General features: G+C 43.6%; 1 protein-coding gene across 2 annotated transcripts in view; it reads right to left on the minus strand.

Moving 5' to 3' along the window:
* The window catches only part of MYO5C (myosin VC), a 212488-nt gene that overhangs the window by 118380 nt on the left and 81849 nt on the right, over nucleotides 1–12259 (minus strand). For both annotated transcript variants that reach the window (XM_040342694.1, XM_040342692.1), the window contains exons 8-11: nucleotides 11587–11694; nucleotides 10123–10229; nucleotides 7814–8079; nucleotides 3144–3225 (exon numbers count right to left, since the gene is read on the minus strand). In XM_040342694.1, coding sequence (XP_040198628.1) covers nucleotides 3144–3225; nucleotides 7814–8079; nucleotides 10123–10229; nucleotides 11587–11694 — 563 coding nt within the window. The remainder of the gene's footprint in view (nucleotides 1–3143; nucleotides 3226–7813; nucleotides 8080–10122; nucleotides 10230–11586; nucleotides 11695–12259) is intronic.

Raw genomic sequence — 12259 nt, forward strand, 5'->3', positions numbered from 1 at the left:
GAAAAAGGGGGTCCAACCCAGTACTAGCAAGGTTTACCTAATAAAGTGGCAGGTGAGTGTACTTACCTGCTCTGTGCAATTAAATTGCACAGAGTGGCCCCAATTCTCATCTCCTTGAGTCCCCCACCAGTGCTCCTGGCTCCTCCTCCTTTTGGTGCGCCACCATTGGAAGCCGTTTACTATGGTGGCACACCTGCTGGCTCGATCCCGAGGCAAACTGCCTGCATCTATAGGCACAGACAGAGTGGCTCGGCCTTGCCCCCATGTCACAAGATTTGACTGACAGCAGTGGGAGCCAATAACTTCCACTGCTCTCAGCCAAGCCTATGAGAGTGAGGAGAAGGCAAAGAGGCACTACAGACGGGCACAGCACTGGATCACATGAGGGCTCAAGTATAAGGGGGTGTGAGGGGGCAAACTGATACCTAAACACTTTCTACCTCAATGCAAGTAATCCATTAAAGCGGTGTTCCACCTAAAAATGGAACTTCCGCTTAACCCACTCCTCGCCCCCTTACATGCCACATTTGGCATGTAATTTTTTTGGGGGGGGAGTGGGGGCTTCAGGAGAAGGGGACTTCCTGTCCCACTTCCTCCTTCCGCTGAGGGGCTAGTAAGGCGATTAGCTTAATCGCCTTATTGCAGCCCCTCCCTGTAGGCAAGCGCCTGTCCAATCGGACGGCGCCGCAGTGGGTGCCCGGCCGTAAAGCCGAAAGCGGTCACTGCCGGGTGCCCACACTAGGAATGAAGAGGAGGGGCGAGGAGCGGAGCCACTTTTTGTAGCTGCTGACTTTTAATAAACTTAAAAAAAGTCTGGAACACCCCTTTAAGGTAAATAATGTTGAGGCTTTAGAACCACTTCAAGTGTAAAGCAATATGGTGCCGAATTACATAACCTACAAAACCTGTTTTTCAACTGTTCATGGTGTCTTCAGAATGAAATATTTCAGTTGATCACAGTTATCATGAAGATACACGCCGTCACGCCCATTTAAGTAAACAGTGCATGTGATGACAACAGTGGGGTTTTATAACGGCTTCTACGGGATATTAAAGGAACTATAATCCAATAATACAGCATACTATTACTGAACTGTTGTCACCATTATCTAGCCTATTTAAAAAAGCACAGACAAAAAGGAGGGTTTTTGTCGGTCATTACCGTATTTATCGGCGTATACTGCACACTTTTTTGCCCTGAAAATCAGGGCAAAATCGTGGGTGCCCGGTATACGCCGATACCCACTTTCCCGCGCCGAGTTTTGAATACTGCGCCGACATATACCGAGCGCAGTACACTCGGGTATAGTCGGGCAGTCTCGGCTCCTTCCGCGCTCACGTCCTGGACGTACAGGACGTCAGCGCGGGTAGCCGAGCATTGCCGACAATACACGAGTGTACTGCGCTCTGTATATGTCGGCGCAATATTCAAAACTCGGCGCGGGAAACGAGCGGGGAGGACGCGAGGACGCCGCAGAAGGACGCCGGACCCGACGAAGAGGACACCTGAAGCCGCAGAAGGACGCCGGACCCGACGAAGAGGACACCCGAAGCCGCAGAAGGAAGCCGGACCCGACGAGGCCGCCGCGCAAGACACCAAAACTGTAAGTACAAAAGGTTTGAGGGCAACTTTAGGGGTGCGCGGTATACGCGAGAGCGCGTTATACCGCGATAAATACGGTATGTAATAAACTCATACAAGTAATAAACTCATACAAGTAGTACTGTTCTTTATATCCTATGTGCTTACTCTATATCAGTGGTTCTCAGCCTTTCTAGTGCCGTGACACCTTGATAAAATTTCACAAGTTGTGGGGACCCCTAACAGTACATTTATTTTCGTAGCTTGGGTTGTAAGCACCCACAGCAAGACAAGTAATTTGCACCCCTAAACCACGGATATTTAGCGCTCCCTGAGTCCCTTCAACTTGTACAGTATTAACTGCTTGCCGACCGCCCACCGTCGTTTTACGGTGGCAAGTCGTCTCCCCTGCGCGAGAGCACGTAATAGAACGTCTGCCCGGCGGGCACGATCGCCACCGGGCACAGAGCGGGGATTGGGAGCTGTGTGTGTAAACACACAGCTCCCGGTCCTGTCAGGGGGAGAAATGCTGATCTTCTGTTCATACAATGTATGAACAGAAGATCAGTCATTTCCCCTAGTGAGGCCACCCCCCTACAGTTAGAACACACCCAGGGAACATACTTAACCCCTTCCCCGCCCCCCTAGTGTGAACCCCTTCACGGTCAGTGGCATTTTTACAGTAATCAATGCATTTTTATAGCACTGATCGCTATATTGCATTGTCGCCACCGCCGCATATATCGCCGCCATTACTAGTAAAAAAAAAATATTAATAAAAATGCCATAAAAATACCCCCTATTTTGTAAACGCTATAACTTTTGCGCAAACCAATCAATAAACGTGATTTTTTTTACGAAAAATATGTAGAAAAATACGTATCGACCTAAACTGAGGGAAAAATTTTTTTTTTATATATTTTGATGTATGAACAGAAGATCAGTGTTTCCCCTAGTGAGGCCACCCCCCCCCCACAGTAAGAACACACCCAGGGACATACTTAACCCCTTCCCCGCCAGTTAACCCCTTCACTGCCAGTGGCATTTTTATAGTAATCCAATGCATTTTTATAGCACTGATCGCTATAAAAAAAAATAGATAGAAGAACACGTATCGTCCGAAAAAGAGGGAAATTTTTTTTTATATATATATATTTTTGGGGGATATTTATTATAGCAAAAAGTAAAAAATATTATTTTTTTTCAAAATTGTCGCTCTATTTTTGTTTATAGCGCAAAAAATAAAAACCGCAGAGGTGATCAAATACCACCAAAAGAAAGCTCTATTTGTGGGAAAAAAAGGACGCCAATTTTGTTTGGGAGCCACGTCAGTTAAAGCAACGCAGTCCCGAATCGCAAAAAGTGCTCTGGTCTTTGGGCAGCAATATGGTCCGGGGGTTAAGTGGTTAATGCAAAGAACGCATTGAGATAAAAAAGCTTCTGCCTTTACAACTTACAAGTATTACTCGGGGATCCTGCCACAAAGGTTCTCGTTTCATAAGATGATGTCCGATTGGTCTCTATGGTTTACTGCATTGGACATTGCTTTCTGAGTACTTACCAAGTTGAACTGTTGTTGTAGTTTCTCATTCGCATAATTTATACAGAATTGTTCAAAGCTATTGACGTCAAATGTTTCAAACCTGCATCGAAGAGATGTATGTTTTAATAAGCTCATTGCTATTCAAGAAATTTTCTGAAAAAAAGACTATACCAATCAAAACCCAATTGTTAGGCCTCGTACACACAACCGGTTTCCTCGACAGAATCCATCAAGAAACTTGGTGGCAGAGCTTTTTTGCCGAGAAAAACGGTCGTGTGTATGTTTTTCATCGAGAAAACTGTTGTGAATCTCGATGAGAAAAAAAGAGAACAAGTTCTCTTTTACTCGTCGGGAGTATCAATTTCCTCGTCATGTTTCTCGTCGGGCTGGTTTTCGACGAGAAACACGTTTGTGTGTATGCTTAGAAACCCGCGCATGCTCAGAAGGGTGGCGCCAGTGGAATCAAAATTCCCCTTTATAGTGCCATTGTACGTGTTTTACGTCACCGCGTTTGAGAACGACGAGATTTTGTCTTGACAGTGTGTACGCAAAGAAAGCTTGTCAAGATTCTCGACAAGCCTAACAAGGAACTCGTTGAGGAAAACAATGTTTCATTTACGACGAGTTCCTCGGTCGTGTGTACGAGGCCTTAGTGTTGGGTAGAGTGTGGAAGGTTTATTTCTAACTGTAATCCCACAAGGAATATTTTTTGTCAATTTCGCACTGTACCCATGACATCCAGCCAAAACGTTTTTGACTATAGTAGTGAAAAGTTTGAAACTCTGTCATGTTTTTATTGCTGTCCATTTTTTCCTGTCTTAGGGACAACCATACCACCCCATGCTCTCTTTGGAGTGATTTCCTTTCACTTCCTATACCTGAGACATGACAATGAAAAGAGTGGGAAATTATGGGAAATCCCACCTATGACAGTTGTCATGAGTATCAATGTTCCCATTGGATGACATCACCTTTACTTCTGACACAAGTATACAATACTTCTGATACAATGATCATTGTAAAATCTTGGATTACCCTATACCGTTTATCCTGCTGACACCACAACAGTGAGGGGGGACCTCCAAAAGGGCGACCCAGACAGCAGTAAAAAGCTTTTCTCTGAACATTTAAGGAGGAATTAAAGTTATTGTAAAGCTTACGCTTTATTTAAAGCAAACATATCATACTTACCTGCTCCATGCAATGGTTTTTCAAAGAGCAGCCCCAATCCTTGGGTCCCTCACCGGCGCACCTTGCTCCTCCTCTTCAGCCAGTGCACCCATAGAAAGTGCCTTCCTATGGGGGCACTGCCCCACCCCCCAGTCACACAGTTTCATTGACAGCAGCGGGAGCCCAGACTTAAACCCCATTGAAAATCTGTGGAATGACTTGAAGACTGAAGTCCACAAACAGTCATCTTTAAATTTAAACTTGAGCAGTTCTGCAAATAAGAATGGGCAAATATTGCAAAGTCTACATGTGCAAAGTTAGTAGAGACAAATCCCAACAGACTAAAGGCTGTAATTAAAGAACAAGGTGGTTCAACAAATTACTGACATAAGGGGGTGATCTGACATGTTGACATAAGGGGGTGTTCTGACATGTTGGTGTTTTATCTTTCACTTGGATGTTATAAGTTACACTAGTAAATACACCCAGATAAAACAAAAACTGTGTCTGTCTTCATTTCAGGCTGCAAAGAAAAACGAAATTTTTGACCGATGGACTTCCACACAGACAATCGTTTTTTTCTATCGTTTTTTTATCCATAGGAAAAATTTAAAACATGTTTTATTTTTTTAACCGATGAAAAAAAAAAAAACGATGGGGCCCACACACGAACAGCCCATAACACCTTTGTTTTCAATAGATATCAGGAAATCAACTAAGCTTCCTGTACCATTATAATGGCTCAGGAAACTGCCGGGAGTGGCCTTCGCTACATTAAGTAAGCAGATAGGCCTGCTTCAGGTCTATCTGTGCTACATACTCCAGTCTCTGTTTTAGCACCCCATTTGTTAATTAGTAGCAGCATTTGATACATGTGTTTATGTTTAGGACACCTCAGCACAGGAATTAAGATGATTATAATTCTGCTTTAACTGAAGCAGAGAAAATAAAGTCACCAGACATGCTATTCTGTATCAGGGCTGTATAAATCTCAGGACTAGATGGGACAGAAATACAAATCCTTTGACAGATAAGACAGCTCCAAAAATTTTATTTTAGCTCTGGATTTAGCTCTTTGCATATTGTAACGCAGTCCTCAAAATTTCCACTCGCCTACTAGCATTTGGCGAGTGGATTTAAGCTGGGGGCGAGTGATGCCAGGGCTACAGGACCAATCTCCCTCCAATCTGTGCCTACACTTAGAGTCCCGATGAGATTGGCGGCCGAAGAGGAAAGGTGCATGCTCGGGAAAAGTAGTCTGGTGAGCCGCGCACAGGCAGAGTAGTACACAGGTACTCTACTTACAATTCTCATTAAGCCATGGGACCCAACAGTATGACCTCTCTGAGCCTGCCCCCCCTCCCCCGACCAATGTAGCTGGAGAGCAGAAAGTAATGAGTGAGGTGGAAGATTGCGAAAATTACCACTCTGGGTGTCCCAGGTAGGCAGTGCAGCGCTCACTGAAAGTTGCCCTGGCATGAGAGCGGCAGCCTTCTAGTTTGTGCAGTTTTCATCTCCTTGTGCTCTATGTAGGTGTCCAGCAGTTCAGCCTGAGCACTGTGAACAGACTGGTCTCAATGTGTGCTGTGCGCTGTCAGTGTGCGCTGTGCTATGGTGTCAATGGCTGTGCAGTTGTGTGGATCTCAGCGCTGGATTGTACTCCCTCCCGCTGTGCTGCAGCTCCTCTCCTCTCTGCCAGCCTGAATAAAAGGGGGAAGTGGGGACATGCAAGCGTGGAGCCGCATACACAGGCTCCTGATGATGAGATGAATAGGAGAGAGAGAGAGAGGATGGATGGATGGGAGTTGCAGAGGAGACAGCAAGAGAATGGGGAAGAGATCCAGTTCTAGTGCCCTGTCCCTCTGATCTGCCCCCAGTGCCCTGTCCCTCTGGTCTGACCCCAGTGCCCTGTCCCTCTGGTCTGACCCCAGTGCCCTGTCCCTCTGGTCTGACCCCAGTGCCCTGTCCCTCTGGTCTGACTCCAGTGCCCCGTCCCATTTTGTTAAAGTTGTTGTTGGTAATATTTAATTTTGTAACTTGATTCTGTATAAAACATTTAACAGTGTCATTCCATGAGATAATCTACGAGGGCGTGTTTACGGGTGCAATTAGGCGCAGGGCAGTGTATGAATTAGGTGGGGCAACTGGTGGCGAGTAACTCTTGAGGCCTGGCTAGTAGCTCAGGACTTGAAATTTTGAGCCCTGCTGTAACAGATCTCCGTCGCACTCCACTTGAGTGCTTCCATCAGTACACTGCTTCCTCCAATCTGGACCCTTCGGATATCAGATTTTACAGCCAAATATTGTAACCAAGAACCAGACTAGACTAGCTCAGTTACAAAGCTGGAACACAAACTGTTTATTGAAACACAGGTACGCAGGGGTAACCCTCGGGACAATCCCCCCTCCCTTTGCATTCAGGGTGGGGTAGACTGTCCAATCACAAGGGAGAAATGTTGAAGAAATCCCCCCTCCCTTCTCACAGCAAATACACATTCCATAATACTTTTCTCCCAAGGCAGAAAAACACAATAGAACAATGGAATACAGCCACACCCAAACGACCCAGCAAAGAGTCCACAACAGTATTAGACAATATACAATATTATAAATATAATTTTACAAAATTCCAGTGTGGTTATACAGTGAGTCTGATTAGTACAGATCAGACTGGGCTTCTCGGTCACCCTGTGCTCTGATAGAAACAGAGTGACTTAGACATAGGAGGTGCATGGGGAGCTGAAGCAAGGGGTTCCCAACCTCTCCAAGGGATTTTTGATTCCACCAGCCCCCCACCCAAAGTCACACATACAGTTCAACTTTATTCATGTAAGGTAGTTTGGGTGAAACCCCATCACTAGACGGTGGAGGTGAAACTACTTAGGCCTCGGACACACGATAGGTTAACCAGAGGACACCGGTCTGAAGGATTGTTGTCATAGGTTAACCTATGAAGCTGACTGATGGTCCGTCGTGCGTACACACCATCAGTTCAAAAACCGATCGTGTCAGAACCCGGTGACGTAAAACACAACGACGTGCTGAAAAAACGAAGTTCAATGCTTCCAAGTATTCGTCGACTTGATTCTAAGCATGCATGGAATTTTAACTGATGGTTGTGCCTACTAACGATCGTTTTTTTCCCATCGGTTAGAAATCCATAGGTTAATTTTAAAGCAAGTTGGCTTTTTTTTAACCTAAGTTTAAATAACCTATGGGGCCTACACACGATCGGTTTGGACCAATGAAAACGGTCCATCAGACCGTTGTCCTCTGGTTAACCTATCGTGTGTACGAGGCCTTAGGCTTGAGTACTGTCTGAAGAGCCTACCTCTTGACTTTTCTTCCCTAAACACAGAAGTCTGAGAAAGAAACAGTCTTGTTTAAATTACACTGACTTGAGTCCATAGGAACCTCCAGAGGTAATATAATGGTTTCCCCAATATAACATCATACATGAGCTCAATAAAACTTGGACATTTTATGTATGTAAGAACAAAGCAATAAACTCCATTTACCCATAAATATCGAGCACTCCAATAAACGTATTCTGCTTTCCTGGAAACCTCAGTGCTTTATTGATTTTTTCAATCAAATAGTCAAAAAGATGAGAATAGATTTTCTTAGATAGAGCATCCTTTCCATAGTCAGCTTGATGTTTTGTCATGGGTTTGATGACGGTGTCCGATACTGTAACTATTTTCCTATTACAAAGCCATTGTGCCACTTTTTCTGTGTTGAGGTCCAGCAGTTCACAAAATATCTGCAAATGCTGGTCATTTTTCTACAAAATAAATGAAGAGTGGTTGGAGTCAATTTCTTCAAATGTATAAAGCAGAATGTATCTATAGTTACAATGGCAATTACAGCTAAATTGAATATTCAGCATATAACCCGCAATAAATATGAAAGCGCGTGCACTGCTGTTGTTTTATTCATTAAGTCTCCTTTGATGATAAAAAAAAGAACATATATTCATCCTTCTTTTTTATAAAGATATTAAATTGGGTGTTTAAAGAACAGTTATTGGAGGCTTATTTTTCAGCATTTAAAGATGAACAGAGCTATTTGTCCAGTGTAGACACCAAAGTGTTTAGGGAAGTATACATGGACAAGTTGGACTACCCGTAAACCCCAAAAAGACTAGAGCCTTGTACACACGATCGGATTTCTGTCGGACAAAGCCGTGGAATTAAAGCGGTTGGACGTGAACTTGTTCTGCATACAAATGGCAAAACCTTGTCGGCCAACATACACAAACTACGTGATTTTTCAGCTCTCTAGCGCCACCCTTTTAGGCAACTTCTGCTTATATTGTTGTAACGGTCATGGGTTAACACCGTTTACGATATTCCATTCCACCAACCCAAGACAGCTTATCCGACACTCCAACAATCCAGCAGACAGGACCCATTGGATTTCCCCCAGAAAGGAGACACACACACAGCTCTGTCTCCGGTTCCAAAACAAACGAATACTTTAATGGTAAACTCAGCTGGTTATATACAGTTAGAAACCAAATCTGGACAATGACTCACTCCACCCACAACATCACACAAAGGGGTGCTAACGAGTCCCCCTCAATCCACATCTTAGACAGACTTTCTGACTCCGCGATAAGCTATTCCCACTTGCTACATAAAACACATTCCTTTAGTAAACATAATTGACATGCTAATCCACTACACCTGAAAGGTCAGACATCTGACCTTTCAGACTGCCAACACATATCTATCATCAATAGAACTTTCACACAATACAGTGTCATTAGCATACACAATGAAAGGTTCTTGAGAGGCAGACTTAATTAGCACAATAGACAATATAATGCAATCACAGCAAGCTTTTATCATTACAGCCAGGTAGACTTAATTAGCACCTCAACAGTCTATGTGTGCCCACATGAATGAATACTGTCCTATTGACCTGTTGGGGTCAGAATAAACCACTTGTAATATTTCAAGATATCCTGCAATACATGAATTATCATTATTGTCCCATCTCAAGCAATTCATGATATAATTTCTCAGTCATCCTATGCCCCTATTGGACATAGGATGACCCTAGACCAAAGAGTCATTAGTGAAGCTGGCACAGGAGTACCCCGCATCCTTCAAAAGTCTCTGGGTATCACGGGCCATTCCGTTACAGTTGTCTTATGGTTGGCATTGGTTCGGAGCATGCGTGCTTGTACTTTGGATTTTTTTCCGACAGACTTGTGCACACACGATCGAATAATCCGACGGCACACATTTGTTGTCGGAAAATTTGAAAGCATGCTATCCAACGTTCGTTGTCCGAAAATCTGACAACAATTATCTGATGGGGCATACAAACAGTCGAACTATCCGACAACATCCCGCCATCACACAATTCCTTTGGAAAATCTGATCGTGTGTACAGGCCTTAAGACTGCTGTGTGTGAATGAAAGCACCATTTTTTATAATAACTAAAAATATGAAAATGCTTAATGCAGCTTGTTGCCCATATAGATGAACCCTTGTTGCATACGTTTGCATTACATCAGGTTCAAATGTCAGTTTGGAATGTTTAATAAAATAATGGAAACCGTATATGCACAACATTAATATCTATAACATACTAAATATTCAGATAGTTATAGTCTTAAACACCGGAAGTTAACACAGAAAATTGCTTTTGTTAATTATATCAGATTACCCAAATTTTATTTAGAAGAGTTAATGGATGAGTTAAGATCAGTTTATCTGTTATTGTTTTCAACTGAGAAATGTTTCATTGGCCAAGCAAAAATTGATCATTGGATTACCCGCAGTACTTTCATTTACAATAGCTTGAATTTCTTACATTGGCTGATGACTTGTCATCACTAACACGCTTGATCTCCACGTTTCCCAGATGCAAGATAGCCGCCAGAACCCTGAATACATCCATCTGAAAGTCAATATTGAAACCTAAACATTGCGCCAAATGCCACAAAGAAAGAAGGAAGTCTAGGTTATTCTGGTAAAAAAAAAAATAACATCCTTTATTTTCTTTTTATTGGGAGAAAAGCTGTCCACATACATCCATGAGATGACCAGAGTCAAAAGGGTTTCAATATGTACACACAAAACTAACATGAACACAAAAAAGCAACAATATATATAATAAAAATAAATGGTCACAATAACATACTGGAAATACTGGTTTAGCCTTTCTCCCTCCACCTATAAGGTTGACAATTCCATTGGCTTCATGCTATAAATCAGTGGTCCCAAACTGCAGCCCTGGGGCAAAATGCGGCCCTTTGTCTGCCTTTATCCGGCCCTTGGGACACTACTCCTCCCACTGATATGAGATACAAGTCTGCCAACTGACACAGAGAATGGGGCACAATATCTCCCACTGACACCAATAATGGGGCACTATTCAATGCTGTATCCTGGCCTAGGCCAACAAGGCCCAGGCCTAGGGCAGCACGGACAGTGTCCCCGCTGACTTGCGCTACACTGTTGGGAAAATGAGTTTAGCGCCCCCATAAATCGGCCGCACTGCTTTCAGTATGTGGGTGGTTGGCATTCTGCAACTGTGGGGGGGGGGGGGGGGGCGTCGCTTCTAATTTTTTACCATCCCTGTCCTATTGTAGAGATTTCCCTTCACTTCCTGTCCCATAGCCAAACAGGAAGTGAGAGGAAATCTATGCAAATTAAGGGAATCCATTGCCCCCCCGCCCCCAGGCCATCAGAACTAGTGTCCCCACTTGAGAATTTCAGGGTGGGTCTTAAAATGTAAGGGGTGTGGCCTTGACAGGAAGGGGTGGGTCATATTTAAATTAGGGGTGCACAATTTTAGTCAGGCCTAGGGCAGCACAAAATCTAAATACACCCCTGGCACTATTCCTCCCAATGATACTAATGATGGTGCACTGCTTGCTCATCACTCTAATGCCAAATGTGCCAATGTTTTCTCCCACCAATGCCAGGAAAATGTCAACTCCCACTGGCCATATTCCAGTCCCCTACGGTCTGAAGGACAGTAAACTGGCCCTTTGTTTAGAAAATTTGGAGACCCCTGCTATAAATGAATAGGTTTAAATAGGGAAATGATGGCAAGCAGAAAGGCAACGGATAAGCTTGGTATAGGACTTCCAAAGCTGTAAACCCTTCAAATCATCCTTTAAGATGGTCATTCCCAGTCCCTTCTGCATTAATAACATTCATAAAAGTTTCCTAATTCTTGGATTTTAGGTGATATTAGTTCTCTTTACTAGGCTACTGAAGCTATAAACCAGTTTTCAGTACACACATCAATTTTTTTTAACATCCTTACCTAGTAACTGGAATGTTTTTTGTGTGTCTATCATGTCTTTCCTGTCATTGACGCCATCAATCTCTATGCAGCCTCCCATACTTGTGTATTTAAAGTTCTCGGCAGTCACTAGAAGTACAATACATAATTACATAGATAAACACAACTACAAATTATTATCAGTGGAACAATTACACACAAATCTTAAAAGAGGTACAAAATCGTAGTTAATGAAAGTGTTTCAGACATTTGAAGGTCTTAAAGTTTCTACAAAAGAATGGTTAGTACAATAACTAGCCAGAAATTCATTCTCTATGGGCTTTTGTTACATGGAACCTGACTCCTAAGCCAAGTCCCAGCAGCTGTCATTTCCTTGCACTTTGAAGGTGTTCTCAGTGGCCAGCAAGGCACTTAGGGGCAGATTCACATAGAACTGCGGCGGCGTAACGTATCTCATTTACGTTACACCGCCGCAAGTTTTACGGGCGAGTGCTTGATTCACAAAGCACTTGCCTGTAAAGTTGCGGCGGCGTAGCGTAAATTCCCCTGGCGCAAGCCCGCCTAATTCAAATGATCCGGGCAGGGGGCATGGATCATTTAAATTAGGCGCGTTCCCACGCCGATCATACTGCGCATGCTTCGTCTCGAAATTTCCCGCCGTGCATTGCGCAAAATTACGTCGCAAGGACGTCAT

Source organism: Rana temporaria, chromosome 3 (genome assembly GCF_905171775.1).
Source record: "Rana temporaria chromosome 3, aRanTem1.1, whole genome shotgun sequence".
In the NCBI taxonomy this organism is placed as follows: domain Eukaryota; kingdom Metazoa; phylum Chordata; class Amphibia; order Anura; family Ranidae; genus Rana; species Rana temporaria.